Source organism: Camelus bactrianus, chromosome 10 (genome assembly GCF_048773025.1).
Source record: "Camelus bactrianus isolate YW-2024 breed Bactrian camel chromosome 10, ASM4877302v1, whole genome shotgun sequence".
Lineage (NCBI taxonomy): Eukaryota > Metazoa > Chordata > Mammalia > Artiodactyla > Camelidae > Camelus > Camelus bactrianus.
The window spans coordinates 17,475,056-17,494,058 of record NC_133548.1 but is presented as its reverse complement, the minus strand read 5'-3'; the positions used below and the strand labels follow the sequence as shown (position 1 = coordinate 17,494,058).

The 19,003-nt window shown below is 35.4% G+C and overlaps 1 protein-coding gene across 5 annotated transcripts in view; it reads left to right on the top strand.

Moving 5' to 3' along the window:
- Positions 1–19,003, top strand: part of TTC17 (tetratricopeptide repeat domain 17) — a 102,187-nt gene that overhangs the window by 22,987 nt on the left and 60,197 nt on the right. For all 5 annotated transcript variants that reach the window (XM_010964656.3, XM_045523971.2, XM_045523972.2 and 2 more), the window contains exons 3-15: positions 2,883–3,052; positions 3,684–3,795; positions 4,150–4,281; positions 8,221–8,330; positions 8,904–9,048; positions 9,542–9,681; positions 11,149–11,309; positions 12,742–12,854; positions 14,662–14,808; positions 16,142–16,257; positions 16,414–16,579; positions 17,756–17,833; positions 17,973–18,197. In XM_010964656.3, coding sequence (XP_010962958.2) covers positions 2,883–3,052; positions 3,684–3,795; positions 4,150–4,281; positions 8,221–8,330; positions 8,904–9,048; positions 9,542–9,681; positions 11,149–11,309; positions 12,742–12,854; positions 14,662–14,808; positions 16,142–16,257; positions 16,414–16,579; positions 17,756–17,833; positions 17,973–18,197 — 1,815 coding nt within the window. The remainder of the gene's footprint in view (positions 1–2,882; positions 3,053–3,683; positions 3,796–4,149; positions 4,282–8,220; positions 8,331–8,903; positions 9,049–9,541; positions 9,682–11,148; positions 11,310–12,741; positions 12,855–14,661; positions 14,809–16,141; positions 16,258–16,413; positions 16,580–17,755; positions 17,834–17,972; positions 18,198–19,003) is intronic.

Genomic DNA, 19,003 nt, shown 5'->3' with positions numbered 1-19,003 from the left:
GGGGTGACCAGTATATTAAAAGGGACTTAAGAGACCAATCAACCAATTGCAGTGTGTGTGTGTATCTTACTAGATTTTAGTTCAAACTGTAGTTTTTAAAAAAAAGAGGGAAGAAACAGTTGGGAAATTGAACACAGACTGGATATTTGATATTAAGGAATTACTTTTTTTTTTGCATGTGATACGAGAGTTATGATTTAATTTTTTTTAAGTGTCTTTCAGAAACATACTGAAATATTCACTGATGAAAAACTTAACAAAAAAAGAGTAAGGGCAATAACCAAAATAATTGAAATGCAATTTATAGTTTCCAAACCTACAAATAAAGGGAAGATACAGAAGATACAGGAAAGAGGGGAGGGAATGTAGTAAGTGTATCAAACACATGGCAGGCAGGAAGTGAGAAAAAAGCAGCAAAGAAAAAGTAAAATGGACAGAAAACCCAAAATAATATGGTTGAAATAAATCCAAATATGTCAGAAATCACAATAAATACAAACAGATTGAACTCACTGATTAAAACTCAGACTATCAGATTTGATTTCTTATTTAGTCCAGAAAGCTATTACGGCAGTATTTATACACGTTTAGTCCTTCATCTGAAATCACTGGGGCTATATGTAGTTAGAATACAGCCTTTCTTCTTTTTTTTTTTTTTTCTTTTTTCCTTTTTTTTTTGTTCTGGTCCCAAACTCCATAATAGGATACATTAATATTTCTCCAGCAAAATGTATGAGTGTTCACACAAAGAGGATAAAGACTGTAAAATGGCTTTCCATCAGGTTTTGCCACCACATGAATGTTGGTACAAAACTTAAGAATAAACAGGGTTTTCAGAATTTTAGATTTTAGGGTGGTAAAGGATGGTAAACTTGCCTCAGACAAAATAAGAATTTAAGATCATTAATAGAGATAAAGAGAGAGCCTCCATATTATCAATCCACCAGAAGGATATATTACATACTTGTCTCATGAGTGTGTGTATATTAATTTCCAAACAGCAAAAACTGACAGCATTACATGAAAAACCCATAATCAGAGTAGGTGATTTTAACAGATCTTTGTCATAAACTGATAAATCAAACAAAAATATTATAAAATATAGAAGACAACCCCATGTAAATCAGTGAAGTTACAGCACTCCCTCACACCATGCACAAAAATAAACTCAAAATGGTTTAAAGACTTAAACATAAGACAAGGCACTATACACCCCCTAGAAGAAAACATAGGCAAAACACTCTCTGACATAAATCTTAGCAGTGTTCTCCTGGGGCAGTCTACCCAGGCAATAGAAATAAAAGCAAAAATAAACAAATGGGACCTAATTAAACTTACAAGCTTTGCACAGCAAAGGAAACTATAAACAAAACAAGAAGGTAACCTATGTATGGGAAAAAAAATATTTGCAAATGATGCAACTGACAAGGGCTTAATTTCCAGAATATATAAACAGCTCATGTAACTTAATAACAACAAAAAACAACCAACCAACCCAATCCAAAAATGGGCAGAAGACCTAAACAAGCAGTTCTCCAGTGAAGACATACGAATGGCCAATAAGCACATGAAAAAATGCTCAACATTGCTGATTATCAGAGAAATGCAAATCAAAACTACAGTGAGGTGTCACCTCACACCAGTCAGAATGGCCATTATTCAAAAGTCCACAAACGATAAATGCTGGAGAGAGTGTGGAGAAAAGGGAACCCTCCTATGCTGCTGGTGGGAATGTAGTTTGATGCGCGCGCGCGCGCGCGCGCACACACACACACACACACACACACACACACACACACACACACACACACAAAATGGAATACTACTCAACCATAAAAAAGAATAACATAATGCCATTTGCAGCAACATGGATGGACCTGGAGAATGTCATTCTAAGTGAAGTAAGCCAGAGAGAAAGAAAAATACCATATGGTATCACTTTTATGTGGAATCTTAAAAAAAAAAAAAACCCACACAAATGAACATATTTATAAAACAGAAACAGATTCAAAGACAGGAAAATAGATAAATACATTTTTAAATATCCATAAAAATGAAAAATTTAGAGCAATACCAACCAATGTAGGTAAATCTTAAAAATATAATATTAAGTTCAAAAAAAGAAAGTTGTGTATTGACACATAGTCTGATAGTATTTATATAAAACTTTAAAAGTTGCAAAGGAATGCTGTATGTTATTTTGGAGATATAGCTATAGATATATATAAAGTAATAAGAGAGTAAGGGCAACATAGTAATATTTTATAAAAATATACATAAAATAATGTATAAAATTCAGGATAGTGGTAACTTTTGGAAGAGAGGGAGGGATTTCAAAAGCAGTTAAAAGGAACTTCAACTCCTGTTTTTCATTTAGAAAAATCTGAAGTGAGTATGGTAAAATGTTATGATAGTTACGGGTGGTGGAAACGTGGCTGTTGCGTAATTCCTCTGAACGTTTGGAAAAACAATGTGAGTGCCAGGAATTCGCCTGGAACAAGGGCGTTAGGGGAAGTTACTCCAGGTAGCGCTATCAATGTGCTGGATATATTGAAGGACTAAAATAACGACGTTTGGACAGTTCAGAATAGTTTTAATTGTTGAGCCATTCTGTGCCAGGAAAGTTAAGTTTATAGCTGTAGCTTAATAGGCAGTCAGAGATCGTATTAGGTGCTCATGTGCCAATATTATAAATGTCATGTTCTGTAACTTTCTGTGTATGAACATCTGTTTAGGGAAGCTCACGTATGTCAGCTAAGTTAACTGAGGGCATATTCAGAATTCTGTGACTTGTTCGACATGTCAAATTCTCCTTTCTGTTACGTGTTATCTAGATTGAAATATTAGAAAAATCCATCGTGTTCTTATATTCTTCTCAACAGAAGCAATTGGTTGCTCAAAAAATTCACATAGAAGAGAATGAGGACAGAGACACAGGACTGGAACAGAGACATAATAAAGAGGATCCAGACTGCATCAAAGCCAAAGTGCCCTTAGGGGACCTGGACCTGTATGATGGCACATACATAACCTTGGAGAGCAAAGACATCAGGTAAAGAAATTCTCTTCCAAAAATAAAATTACATCTTCCTGAACAGACCTTTCTTAAATCAATGAGAAGTTATTTCTCTATGAGAATGCGCTTCAGTCACTGATGAGTTTACTGGAAATATGAAATATGAAAATTCCAAATATATCGTGTCAGATTCTTACAAATCAATGAAAAATATTTAACACCATGGTAGAAAATTGAACAATTTATGGTAAAAAAAAATGTGGAAAAAATATTTCTTAGTAATGATTAAGTCAATGCATACTAAAACATTTAGTTTTCATCTATCAAATAGGAAAAAATATTTAAAAATTAATAACAGGTAAAAATGTGGAAAGACTGTCTATAGGCATGTAAATTGGTTTAACATTTTTTACAAAGCTGTTTAGCTTTTGAAAAGTCCAGTCTCAACAGTCTGTGACTTACCTACTATTTTCTGACTTTTAATTTATCTTTTTTAAGTTGAACTCCCAAAATATTTTGTTCTGACAACAGCCCTATGAAAAAGATATGCATGCTGACTACTAGTTGGTTGTAAAGTGAGACGCTTTAAAAATACGATTCAGTCAGGGAGAAATTTGACATGTCTTCACTTTTCATTCATTCATTATTTCTTACCTCTTGATTTTAGCCCTGAAGATTATATAGACACAGAATCCCCTGTTCCTCCAGACCCTGAGCAACCTGATTGTACTAAAATTCTAGAACTTCCATATAGTATACATGCTTTTCAGCACTTGCGGGTAAGTAGAGCACTTTAGGGTTTTTTGTTCCTTTGTTTTCATTTTTTTCTTTAATTTAATCTCTCTCTTTTTTTTTTTTTTTTTTTTGAGAGAGGAGGTATTAGCGTTATTCATTTATTTATTTTTAGAGAAAGTACTGAGGATTGAACCCAGAACCTCCTGCATGCTAAGCATGTGCTCTACCACTTGAGCTGTATAATTTAACCTCTGACACATACTTTTTCTTTCTTCTCTCCTTCCAAACAGCTCCTATTTCTTAAAATTCCTTCAAAATGAATGCTATAAGTTATCAAATTACTTATGTCTTATAATCTTTTTTTTCTTTTTTTAAAAATTTTTTCTTCTTCTCTTCAGGGTGTACAAGAGAGAGTTAATCTCTCTGCACCTCTACTACCTAAAGAAGATCCAATCTTCACATATTTATCTAAACGATTAGGAAGGAGTATAGATGACATAGGTCACCTTATTCACGAAGGCCTACAGAAGGTAAGTCCTCAGGGAATTAAAGAGCTGGGAGACTCTGAACAGAAGATGTTTTTCTCGCAGAAAATATTTACCTCGTTTGTTTTTGTCTAGAGAGTGATTTTAAATCATGATTACATTAATATAAACTATAGTTCAAAGTTAGAGAGAAGCATTGATAATCCAATCCCCTTTACCAGGAAGAGATGCCAAAAAGTTTTATTTAAACTAATTCATGAAAAAACAAATTATAAACTAATGTATGCAACAGGGCTTATGGGTTCAATGATGTATTTTGAGTGTGGAAGAAAATTTGACAGCGCATTTGACATATCTGCACATAATAAATACACAGATTATCACTGTTCTCTGAAAAGGAAAAAGAATCACCACCAATAAAAAAATCTTCATGCAGTTTTCTTTTAACAGAACATGGACTTTTAAAAAATGAAATGGGGAATTATATAACAGGACCTGGGAATTTAAGTGTATCATTAAGGATAACATGTGGGAATTTAGAAAACTGTTTTTGCTCTGTTCTACGTCTGAGGAAATTCATAAAATGCAGGCTAGTTTTTAAGCAATATTATAATGGCATTAAGTAAAATGTGTAATTGTAACATTTATATACAGTTTCTCCAAATGCATTATATATTTATGTTTATTCAGATACTTTATAATATATAGGATCATTTTTGTAGCTAAATTGTCTTCTTCATCTTGTTTTTCTGAAGGTAATGTAAAGTATTGCATCCTCAGAATTGATGAGTAATAAGGGAAAACTGGCCTAGGATTTAAAATATCCTTCAGAGGATGGTTAGTTGAAAGTAGATCATAGTGGTAAGTGCTCTATAGAAACTTAAAATAGAGGATAATTGGGTGGCTACTTTAGATTGAGCAGTTGGGGTTATCCTCTCAGGAAAGGTGAAATTTATGTTGATACCTGAATGACAAGAAGGAACCAAAAGTCTAAGATCAAGCAAGAGCATTCTAGGCTGAGGCAAAGGCCCTGGAGCCTTCATGGGCTTGGTGGTATGTTAGCCAGCTCAAGCTGCCATCACAAAATACCACAGACCAAGTGGTTTAAACAACAGGAATCTATTCCTCACAGCTCTGGAGGCTGGGATGTTTAAGATCATGATGCTGGCTGATTCAGATCCTGGTGAGGACTCTCTTCCTTGCTTGTAAATGGCCACCTTCTTGTGTCTTCCCCATGGCTTCTTCTCTGTACACAGGGAGGAAGGTGGAGAGAGGGAGAGAGAGATCTGGTATTTCTTCCTCTTCTTATAAGGGGACTGGCCCTATTGGATTAGGCCTCACCCTTATGATCTCATTTAACCTTTATCACCTCCTCAGAGGCCCTATCTGCAAATATAGTCACATTGAGGAAATATGAATGGTGAGAAACATAGACATTCAGTATGTAACAGGTGGCATGTGATTAAACTCAGGTCAGTATGACTGGAGGCTGGTGAGCAAAGGGGAGGATGATAGGGAATGAAACCAAAGAAGTAGGCCAGGGCCGGACTGTATAGGGCTCTGAAAGCCAAGGTTAGGACTCTGAATTTTACTCCAAGTGTGCTGAAAAACTGGAGCAAAGGAGTGATATAATTTAACTAATATTTTTAAAAGTATACTCTCAAACTTGTGTGGAGAAATGGCTTAAGGAGGCCAAAACTGGTAATAGACCAGATGGAAAGCTAATGCAGTAACTCAAGGAAGAAATGAAGATGGTTTGGACTGGAATGGTTAGCAGTGGAAATGAAGGGACCTAAACTATTTCAGGAAATGTTTAGAAGTTTCAAAGCTGATTAGTTAGATATGGGGAATGGGAGAAGAGGAGTCAAGGATGATTCTTTAACTTTTGGTTTGAGCAACTTGGAGGAGGAGCAAGGTTGGAGTGGGAGAGAGAAGATAGAGTTCTGCTTAGGTCATGTCATATTTGACCTATATGAGTCTAAAAGTCCAGTGGAGGTCAGAGCTGGGTGTAAAGATAGAGAATAATTGTTAAATAGAGAGTATTTATAGCCATGGGACTGGATAAGGTCATCTGGAGAAGAGTGATGTTTGAGAAGGGGCCGGTGGGAGTCCTGGCTCCTTCTACATTATCTATCAGGCAGAGGGGGAAGGGCCAGCAAAAGGGACCAAAAAGGGTGTCCAGAACTATGTGATATCCTAAGAGCTAAGGAAAAAAAAGTTTTCAAATGTTCAAAAGAGAAAGAAAATTATTAATACTGACATTCAAACAGTTATAGATTTGGGAGGAGATTTTTATGTGAAATCTTACAGATTTTTCTTAAAAATTTTTTTTCTCTTCCAATATACCATGATATATATTCTGCCTATCATGATGTTTTTAGTAGTTCATGTGGAATTCTTAGTTGATTTGTCCCAATTCACAGTTACCTGAAAAATAGACATAAAAAAGCATTTGTTGACTTAAAAGAAAACTTACTCAATAGGCTATTAAAAAGGAGACTGAAACCTAAGTCATAAGTCAGTTGTGAAAGAATATAGAATTCCTTAACCAGCTATACTTAGTGCTAAAATCGTTCATTGCATCACTCAAAAATCATATTCTTTCCTTGAAGATAGAATACTTAAGGATGATTAATGCAGAATTATACTTAGTTTTAATCTTAAAAATAACTATTTTTAAAATAATTGGTCCTTGTAAAAAAATCAGACTATATAAAAACCTTTAAAAGGGAAAGTAATAATTATAATTTTTAAAAGTCTGAGATAATTACTATTTTATAATACAGTCTTTGGGAATTTTATTTTTATGTATCTTGATAGTTAAAACTTAATTCTCATAGGATACATTTTTAATAGTGAAATTTTAAGGGGGTCAAAGGGTAATCATTTTTAAGGCTTTTTACATACATGTTGTCAGACTGTCCCCCGGAAAAGCTGTACTAATCTAACATTGCTTCAGTTAATATCTGAAGTTAATATACAGTGTAGCCAATGGTGAATACTGACATTCTTTTTAATCTTTGCCAATTTATAAAAGGAAAAATTGTATCTTTTAATTCTTTTTTTTGTTAAGTTTTACATCTTTTCACCTGCTAAGTAGACATTGTTTCATATTTTTGAATTGTCCATGTTTTTGGCCAATATTCTCTTGACTTTTTGTCATTCTGTTTAGATTTTTCGTGAACTATCTCTATATTAAAGACATTAAATGTTGGCTGTCATATTTTTTCCCATTTTTATTTTAAGCTTTATGACTTTTTTCCATGCTAAATTTGAAATTTCTCTTCTTTGATTTAAACTTACTTACATTGAGTTTTTGACCTGATTCAGTTTAGCGTTTTGACTTCTGTGTGGCTGAAATTCCATATTTGTTTGGGGACCAAAAATCCAACCCACAAAAAGAGCAGACCTATCTGAACTTATGTTTAACTTGACCAAATACACTTAATTACTATATACTAATGACTTAGTTTCTGAACACACATGAGAAAAAGACAAAAATTCATCTTTCATAGAACCATAAGCCTTTCATTTGCTTACTTATGTATGTACTTTCATTCAGGTATTAGATAGGAAACTTTGCGATATGTTAATTTCAGAAATTTTATGTTAGAACAGCTAGCATTTCTAAGTAGTTAACATACTAACTTCTGAAGTCCTGAAATGGGGCCCAACAAGTTGTGGCCACTTGGTGGGCTTCTTGGCTTTATTTCCCCCCTGAAATGATAGCCTGTGGTCAGATGATCTCTAGGTTTAGATCATGCCTCAACATACCTGCTCAACCGATGATCAGAAAGCTCTTTTGACAGATGTAGTTTATTTGTACTTTGTCCTCTGCTTTATCACTACTATAATAAATCTTGATCTTCTTCATCTTAAATTTCAAATGAGACAGAGTCATAAAGGTGCTCATTTTGAACATAATGAGTTGAAGAAACTGTCTTGAGTTATGTTTGATTGTCATTTTATTTGTTTAATTTCTAGAACTCTTCCTCGTGGGTTCTATATAACATGGCTTCATTTTACTGGAGAATAAAGAATGAGCCGTATCAAGTAGTGGAATGTGCCATGCGAGCCCTTCACTTCTCTTCCAGGTAAGATTCCTCCCCTTCTGGACCTCCTAATTTCCCACATAACTCAGGACTGTTAAAGAAACAATACATAAGAAAACAAGAAGAAGAAGCATTGTGTTGTCCTTACATTCGCCTCCATCCCTGTTCAAAGAAATTAGTCCTGTCCCCCAAATCAAGGAGTTCAAAGTGATAATAGCATAATATACCTATGATTTCCATTAAGAAAAAATGTGTAATGTAGATACCCTCTGAATCACTTGAGACTTGAAAGTAAGAACCTGGACTGGAGAAAATATCATAAATTAAATTTTTCTCAAAGTAAATATAAGCCCTAAATACATTTCATAAAATGTCTGCCAGACCTTATCTTTGTGGCAAAATTTGTAGCTATCAGATTGAGTAAGCACCATCAATTATGTAAAATGAAACATTAGGATTTTCTTAAATTAGTTTCGCCATCTATTAAGTAAATTCAAAGTTATTTTCCTAAGCTCAGTAACTTTGAATGTAATTTTCCCTTGTCAGGTAGTTATACGTAATTGTGGAGCACATGCTTCTTTCCTAACATCTAATTACGTCTCCCCTTCTCTTTAGGCACAACAAAGACATTGCCCTGGTCAACTTGGCAAATGTTCTGCACAGAGCACACTTCTCTGCTGATGCTGCTGTCGTGGTCCACGCAGCTCTGGATGACAGTGACTTCTTCACCAGCTATTACACTTTAGGAAATATATATGCAGTAAATACAACTTTTTGTTTACATGAACCAAATCAGTTGCTATTTTCTTCTTCCTTCCTCCTTCTCTCCCTCTCCCTCTCACTCCCTCCCTTCTTCTCTCCTTTCCTTGCTTCCTTCATAAAAAATACACTTTTCCCTTCTTTTGGTCCAAACAAGGGTAAGGGGAATAGAAATGAAGAAATTAGGGGAAAAAAACTTCATCACAATAATGAATCATAAGTGTCCTAGCTTCTGACAAAAAAGGAGAATTAAATTAATGGGAATATTAAATGTCTGCATAGTACACCTCTGAAGATAGCAGTACTTCCAACTGAGCCATCCTCTAGAGGTTGCTTCATGTTACGGAGATTTGGCCCCTGACCAAAGTAGTGTGCACTGTAGAGTGAGATTTGGTCAGATCTCATAAATCATTAGGGAATTTGGACATATGGAACCAGGCTAACATTTTTCCCCCTGTGTTTGTGTATGTGTGTGTGTGTTTTTGTCTCTTCAGATGCTTGGGGAATATAACCACTCAGTGCTTTGTTATGACCATGCTTTGCAAGCTAAACCTGGGTTTGAGCAAGCTATAAAGAGGAAGCATGCTGTCCTGTGTCAGCAAAAACTTGAGCAGAAATTGGAAGCTCAACATAGGTAACTGAGAGAAAAAAATTTCACTTAAGCACCAGCACCATAGAACCTTAGGTTAGACCTGTGTAGGGTGATAATCAGTGTTAATTTGTTCATTAGAATTAAGAAAAACACCTCCTCACTGCTGCTAGTCTTGTCCTTTTTCTCCAAATCCAGGAGGTTTAGCACAATTCAGTGGCTATGTAAAGAATTCCAGGAAGTAGAGAATGTAAGCAGTAAATACTGTCATTTAGATCTTTACAATTTTGACCATCAGTCATTTATATGAAGTCAGATGGAGGAGGGGATGCTGCTGGATACTCAGTAATTCCATTGATTACATTTTTATTTCCGTAGAATACACAGCCAGTAAAATCACTTGCACATGGTATATTTCATCTTTCTCCCCTTTGGCTCCTAACAATAGTTGGGCTATTGTTAGGTTGGTTAAGTGATATTGAGCGATTATTTGGCCTACATTTTAACTAGATTTTTGTACATTGTACAGTAATAGAATTCTATTGTATTTGGTCTTTGCAGTATACTTAATTAAGAAAATATACTGTATTGTATTCTATAAATAACAGGACCAGTAAAGAAACTTCATATAACTCAGAAGTGAACTGTTCGTCTCTTACAGAATTAACCTTAATGTTTTGAGTCTGCTTTGATCATTAGAGGATTAAATTGAGATTTGGATTTCATTAAACTTTTGTATTTGCCCATTTTCCAATCTGTTTAAAAGCCTAATATAGTGAAAAGGAAAGAATGCCAGGTTGTTAATGCCTGACTTCTGTTATACCTGATCAGACCTTGCCCTGGCTGAGCTTCTTCTAGTATTATACACTTTTAATACAATCTGTTACAGCTTCTAAATCTCCATATGTTAGCAGTGCAATAGGCAATAAGATTTTTGTGACTAAATATAATCAGCCAGTTGATTTATTGATACCAGGTGGTAGGGAATATTCCTGAGCAAAGTTTCTGTGGTTTTCCCCCAAATCTGTAAATCAAGGAGCTAGAGTAGAAGAGCAAGGTATTGTGGCCCTTTCTCTTCACCTTATCTTTGGGTAGAATCAAAGGAAAAGGTGAAAAGGAAGATTCTAGAAAGGCTTTGAATGTGAAACTAACACAATATTTGGAAGGAAATAAGAGTTGTTAAATGTGCAAAGCTTTATAGTATATTGATATGTGTCATTTTTGATATTTTTGGCACCTGAAAAGTCCAACACATCATTTAATGCCATTAACTGTTGTAATTATGGGAAGAATTTTACATCCATCTTTTTTGCTCCCCAGTTTTAATAAAACAATGGCATTTATTTAGCCCCATTATTCTTGAACTTTGAGATATAGTGGTTGTATGTATGTTAAAAGGAAAAAAAAATCTAGCAATTTTTGCTGAAAACCAGAAAATCTTTGCATTTAAGTGGGTTTAAAAATTCACAATTTTAAAGCTCTAACTTTTTCTTGGTATTAAAAAATGTTAAGATCCCTCCAGCGAACACTGAATGAGTTGAAAGAATATCAAAAGCAACATGACCACTACCTGAGACAGCAGGAGATCCTAGAAAAACACAAGCTGATTCAGGAGGAGCAAATCTTAAGAAACATCATCCATGAGACACAGATGGCAAAAGAGGCACAGTTAGGTAAGTCCTGATTCCGAGAAACTGAAGACAGGTTAGGAAATTGAGCTCTAATGTGCTTTACTTTCATAATTTCGTGTAGCCGTAAAGCAATATGAAGTTGTGCTTATGACTTCCCTCAGCCACAAAGTGAAATCATCACAGCAGGTACACCAGCAGACCTGGGGAGCTGGCTTGGTCTTTCTGACTTTTTTTAAATTCCCATTTTAAAGTAAAAACCAAACCTTTTGTTACCCTGGGTGTCTTAACAGTTGTTTGCCCTCTGTGGCCTACATTGACGCTTCTCCAACTTTAATATGCATATCAGTCTCCTGGAGATCTTGTTAAAATGCAAATTCTGATCCGGTAGGTCTGAGATGGGGCCTGAGGGTCTCTTTTTCTAACAAGCTCCCATTTGATGCCTGTTGCTGCTTGTCTGAAAATGCAGTGGCCCTACAGCAATTTAGCAGAAGCCAGACACACCCTAGAAGCAAAGCATCCACACTTCTCAGCCAACACTGGCAATAAGACTAAATATTCTTTTTTTCTTGTTTTGTTAAAAACAAATGTTTTATTTTAGAAGTAAGATTTTAGGCTAGAATTTGTCTTAAGCAGGAAGATAATCAATGAATTACTTTCAGGGTGTTCTTTAAATTATCCCCCAAATTATACACAGTATTGTGTATGTGCACAATTTTTGAGAGGGGAAAGAGGGTATATAGCTCATTAAAATCTCTTACAGTCTGTGACTCAAAAATAGAACCACTGGTCTAAAGGAACTTGCATTGACAGCTTATCAGTGATTTGGTTATATCCAGAATGCTTCATTTCCGAATAAACCCTGCAGGAACAGATCTGACAACTTGACCGCAAAGAATAAATGAATAGAATCCCCTATGTTACATCCTTCTCCCTTGATAAATATATTGGTACACCTGTATAGCCTTTTAACATTTGAACCTTAACTGTGACCATTTACAATCCATTTTACAATCCACCTAACAAGTTTTCTTTGATATTTTGAGTGTAAAGAGTATGTTAAGTCCTTGGGGTTATTTACTGCTCAGTCTGTACTGAAATGCAACCAGAGCTCTTATATATAAGTTTAAAACAGTGTTATGAAGTATAAAAGCAAATTCTCTCCAGAGAGATGGCCAAAGTCTCTTGAAAACAATTTGATCAGTAGATTTACAGTCATAGAATATTCTTGCCAGAAGATACCTCAGTGATTATTTAGTGGAGCCCCTTTGTTTTATAGGTGGAGAAACTGAAGCTTCTTTAGAATCATTTAATTTAATTAACCATTAATGAATGTTCCCCTGGATAAGTACCTCCTCTGTAAGTACTCTGCCAGGCTCTGGAGAATACAGGGTTGATACTACATGACTTAGACTAAGAAAATCATGTTTGCGTTGCTGGTCTTTTGCACTGATTTTAATTTCCTTTCTTACTCCAGGAAATCATCAGATATGTCGTTTGGTCAACCAGCAGCATAGTTTGCATTGCCAGTGGGACCAACCTGTGCGCTACCATCGTGGTGATATCTTTGAAAATGTGGACTATGTTCAGGTCTTTTTCTCTCTAGTTCTTACCAACTTTTGCATATCTAAGAGTAATACCGTTTCCCCCACCTTAATCCCTTATATATTTGATCTCTAAAATGTGTGACTATCTTTTAAGGTTTTGAGTATCTGTTATGTTTACGAAGTCAGGTTTTATAGACAGTACTCAGTTACTCCATGAATGACATTTATGGACTAGCCATATTTGCCTATTCATGTGTGTTTGATTCTTTTCTTCTTTACCATGAGAGCTAGAATTGGTCTATAACTCAAAGCCTTTATCTCCCCTTTTAACTTATTTGAATAAGACCTATAATTTAAAATTTGCAAGAGTAATCATGCTCTTTCCTGCAGTCATCAGTCCAGTTATGTTGCTTCAACCAAAATGATCATTATCAGCAGCAGATGTTTACTAACCACCATTGTTAGTTGCATGTTTTTCTCTCTCTGTCTGTCTCTGTGTACATCCACATGAGTACATGTGCATATACATACGCATATACCTGACACTCAAACACACAATGTAAAATCCTAGCCTATCTCGTTGGAAAGAAATAATACATAAATATAATGATACTAAATAGCATGTAACTAATGCTGATACAGACAGTAAGCACAACCAGAGATCCAATTGTCTTCCAAAAGGATATCGGAAATAAAGTAACATTTATCCTGTCCTACGGAAAAGTTATCATATCCTTAATCATAGATATAGAAATTTCCAGGGATACGCAGTTATAATAATTAAGAGATTAGGACAGCTTCTGTAGGAGGACAAAGCGTGAAAAATTAAAACTCTTTAATCTGGAAAAACCCAGACTACATTGGGAAAGAATGAGAAGCAAAAATTAAGAGTCCATTTAGGAGGAGAAGTAGTAATAGAAACCAAAAGTTTCCTATGATTTTTGTGAACCAGCTTCTAGCAATATCCCATGTTTGGTTTTCCAAAGGAAGAACAGACTTACATGCTCTGGGACTTTAGTTCCCTATCTTAAATCCAAGCATTTTAAGGGGAAAAGGGGAACATTTAGAAATGGAATAGACTGAGACCCAGTGTAACTTTTAGCTATCATGATGGTCTCAAGACAGACCATTTTGGAAGACTGTCCTGTACCACTAGCTTCCAGTATTAAATATCCATAAATTTCATCACCACTATATAGTGAAAGAATCTACTCTTGTTCATAAAGGCATGGAGCTATAAATTCCTCATATTCATTCACTTTCCTCATGTCTTTCCTACTCCATCCCACTCTAGTTCCATTCTCTTATCTAACAAAGTTTCAGAAGTACACAGTAACTATGGTATCTTGTGAGAATATCAAATATTATTGTACCGTGGTTTAGAGGAAGGCTACACATATTTGGAATTGATTGTACAATAGTCTATAATACTTAAATGATAGGTATATTAAACCCTTAAGAACCGTTAAGCACACTAATTTTATAGAGAAGTGATCATTTTAAGCTGGGTAGGAGAGGGGAATTATGAACCAAACCTCTAACCAGCTAATCATTAAACCTAAAAGAGACTAAACCCTAAAAAGGAAGTAGAGGGACAGGAAACAATCCGTGCGGTTTTTCTCATATCAGTGGCATAGTTGATTGAAAGTTGCCAGCTGTGCATTATCTGTGAGAGAATACTGATGGGATATTGTTCTGAAAATTAAAAGATCTGATTGCTTTTTTACTGACCTACTTTCTGATTTTCTACTCAATTTGAGTATTCACTTAACGGTTTTGGATTGTGTTAAATTTTAGTCACAACTCCTTTTCTGCTTTCAATTTGATTGAACTTTTCTTTCCATTTTTAGTTTGGCGAGGATTCATCAACCTCCAGTATGATGTCTGTGAACTTTGATGTTCAAGCAAATCAGAGTGATGTCAGTGATTTGGTCAAGTCTTCTCCTGTAGCCCATTCTATTCTCTGGATCTGGGGCAGGAACTCTGATGCATACAGGGTAAGTTAGTCGAGGATGATGAAGGAGTTTTCTCAAACAGACAAGATTCCTTAAAGCAGTGGCCCTCGACCTGTGATTAAAATGGCCCCAATCACTTCAGCAAACACTATTAAACTTGTATTAAATGGAGGGCATTCTGCTAGGTGGTAGATAAGTAAGACACAGGGTCTGCCTTGAGTTCTTACCCGTCAAGTGGGCCAGACAGACACCCTGATTTTAATTCAAAGCTCTGAGCACAGTTACCAACTCTTACAAGTTTCTGAACTTGACCTAAGTGTGCGCTTGTATATGCTTCGCTTCTCATCAGCATTCTCTTACTGCACTCCCTACCTGTGTACCAGGCTGATCCTGTGAATATAGTACATAAGCTGCTTGCTCTGCTGGAGCTCCCATTCTAGCAAAAGATACAGACAACAAACAAGTAAATAAATACGTAATTCTAAGCTGGCTAAGAAATAATTGTATGTTAGCCAGTGGGGATACTAAGATATGAGGACAGAAACCACATATTTTTTATTATTAAATTTTCAGAATTTAATTGAGTTTTTATTCTAAGAGAGTTAATACAGCCACTTAGATTTAATTGTGTGTAATATAAATTCCCAAGTTTGAAAGCTTCAGGATAAAAGTTTAGTGAGCCTCTGGTATGTTATTTATATTTAGAAAAATGAAATTTTACAGCCAAAATAACAATTGTTAAACTTGGCAAAGAAAAGGTCTTACTTCAGGGAAAAATAGTTTTCTGGGCCAGTTTTATAAGTGTATGTATGCTTACAGGTATAAGTCACAGACTCTCCCTCAAATTGGCTTAAACAAAAGAAAATTTACCTCATATTACAGGAAGTCCAGAGATAGAGCAAACTTCGGCTTTGGTTGATTCAGTGGCCCAGTAGTGCCACCAGTGACTCATTTCTTTCCTTTTCTTCAATTTGCCATCCACTGTACTGGTTCCATCCTAAAGCTTGTCTTCCTCTTGGTCATGGGGTGACAGCCAGCAGCAGCTGGAGCAACGTGATTTTTGTTCCTATGTGGCACAAGCGACTAAGACTGGCTTTTCTTTCCCAGACGCCCCAGGCAGGCCTCTCCCTGTGTCTTACTGGCTTAACTGACTTAGGCTTGCCCAACCCTGCATCAGTGTGTGGTAAAGCAGGTAGAATTTCTGACTTAAACTAATAATCTGCAGTAGAAAGAATATTATAGAGTCTATCACAGTGTCTGTCTTAAAATACTAAATTGTCATTCTGTTATGTTACCCTAGTATATTTATGTTCTTTTAGAAACTCATTTAGCAATTTGAAATATTGAATCCAAAGAAATTTTCTTTCTTTATTAGGACAAACAGCATATTCTGTGGCCTAAAAGAGCAGATTGTGCAGAAAGCTATCCAAGAGTCCCTGTTGGTGGGGAACTGCCAACGTATTTTCTGCCTCCGGAAAACAAAGGACTCAGGCAAGTGCTGATGGATTTGGCAAAGCACTTGTTTCTGCATGATTGTCATCTGGCGGTTCTTTGAGAGCACCAGCCTTGGACTTGAAAGGTTAAGTCTTTATTTTGAAGTCACCCAAACTTTGAAAATATGAATCTTGTTCCTTTTTCTTGTGCCAGGATCCACGAACTCAACAGTGATGATTATTCTTCAGAAGAAGAGGCCCAAACCCCTGACTGTTCCATAACTGACTTCAGAAAAAGCCAGACTCTGTCCTACTTAGTCAAAGAATTAGAGGTCCGCATGGATCTGAAAGCCAAAATGCCAGATGACCATGCACGAAAAGTAAGGCTCGTTTAGGCTGGTGTTTATTGCCGTCCATTCTGGGTGACTTCACAAGCCTCGTAGGTGGAGCAAAAATTTGATAGAAGGCAGTTGTTGAGCTTTGAGTTTATAAAACTGAAGCATAGAGTTAAAGAATTGGTGAAATAATTAAGAAGTCCGTCATGCTATTGAAGGAATGCCGGGAAAGTGTTTTTCAGGGTTGCTGTTTACGTAGACCGCCTAAGCACTGTTTCTCTAAGAGGGCTACAAAGATGAGTGACACAGAACTCTGTTTACCTAATGGAAGCCGTTCCAACCACTGCCATTTAGCTTGCCTCTTCCAAGCCTCCGGAAGTTTGTATACTTTGAAAGTTTCAAGATTCTCTTTCCTTGGCTTTATCAACCCTGCTTTGGGTTCATATGAGGTCCTCAGAAATTTGTATGAATTTGATAACCACTGTGCAGACATTATAAGTATGTTCTGTTATGCTATTTTCTTTAGTTTCTGTTAGTTATGTATAACTAGGAATGTTTTATTACTGAGTATAAATCGTATATTAGACAGTGTTCCATAGATACAAATGAAAGAATTCCTTTTTGCAGAGAAAACAGACCATCACAATGACCTTTTTTTTTTAAATTTAATTTTAAAACTTTGAGCAGTTACTACTTACGTTCAACAAACATTTACTGAGGCAAAAAACATTATGTGCCAGGCACTGTTAGGTGTGCTAGGAATACAAAGATAAACAGACCATGATCCCTACCTTAGAGTTGCTCACAGTTATGTAAGTGCTACAAGAATATAAAGTAGATTAATTGAAGATCTGGTGCTTTTCCAGATAGGAAGGATAGCAGATTTTAATTGTATCAGGTATCGCATGCTTTGTCATCTGAATAATTAATTCATTTGGTTTTGGACACTTAGGTTGACTTTGATGGGGAAATGATACATTGCCTTAATATGTATGTGGGGTATATGTCTTTTAACTGTTTTTTGTTGAAGGAAACTACATGTGAGCAGGCTAACACCTGTTGGTATGTCCATGACCTCATGTTATGTGTATAATTATAAATATCTTTTTCAAATTAGCTCTTCCCAAGGAGCTCAAGTAAAGACTGCTGTCTATAAAAATTCTTGTCCAATGTTTTCCCTGTTATTTTCAATTGATTCAGTCTTCCTTTTGATGTTTTCAGATTTTGCTTTCCCGTATTAATAACTATACTATCCCAGAAGAAGAAATTGGATCTTTCTTATTTCATGCTATTAACAAGGTGAGTGGCCTATTTCAGATGTCTGAAATTTAAATATGTAGTAATTGTAATTAAAATCTTAAAAATGCATGTATTAAGCATCCTTTTTAGAAAGAGTACTGTATTCTTGTATTCACTGAAGTATTTGGGGATTTTTCAGCCTAATGCACCTGTCTGGCTGATACTCAATGAAGCTGGGCTCTACTGGAGAGCAGTAGGAAATAGCACTTTTGCTATCGCTTGTCTTCAGAGGGCTTTGAATTTGGCTCCACTTCAATACCAGGACGTTCCTCTTGTGAACCTGGCCAACCTTCTGATTCACTATGGCCTTCATCTTGATGCCACTAAACTGCTACTTCAGGCTTTGGCCATCAATAGCTCTGAGGTGAGGTTTTATGTTTCTTTGTAGCAATATATATACCATGTAGTGGTAACTCAAATTCAGAGTATCATTTGTGTTTTTATGGAGAGGACATAAAAAATATCATGTTTTGTTTTTCAGAGTAGAATTTGCACATTTTGAGAGGGCATAAAACAGATTTTTGTTTTGTTTTATTTTTGATGTGTTCATCTCTTCATTTTAAGTGAATGAAATTTATAAATTGTACAATTAATTTTTTTATAAACTTGCATTTAAATAAGAATCACATATGCTAAAAATATATACTGTCACATTTTTATATCTTAAACATCTGCTTCTCACTTTATCCTACTCATTATAACATGCAAGCTGTTTAATGTTATACTGTTTTACAATGTTAGTTTATAGATATCTTTATACTAACCAAGCCAGAGCATAGTGCAAAGGTCGTTTTGATAAGACTAGATACGTGGATTGATATTCATGCCCTGAACCTCCCACATGCAGTCCATGGAGTTGCATCACTGCTATGTAGTTAGTAAGTTTTTGTTACAGTTTCTAAGATACCAGTTCTTTTTTGTTTTTTTTGTATCTTAACGTCTCTGGTCCTTAGATTTGAAAAAAAATATTCAATGTCATCATGTTATAATTGAGGACATCTTAGGTTTGATGAAATATAGTTATAATAAGTACACACTTAAATTGCTTCTATACTTAGTGTCTAAATGTTCCTGAGTTTTATCCCCAAATAAACTTTTAGAAATGTACATGAATGGCTTAGGTTTATTTGACATGTCCCAAAACTAATTTTTTTCAGTATTAGGAGAAAA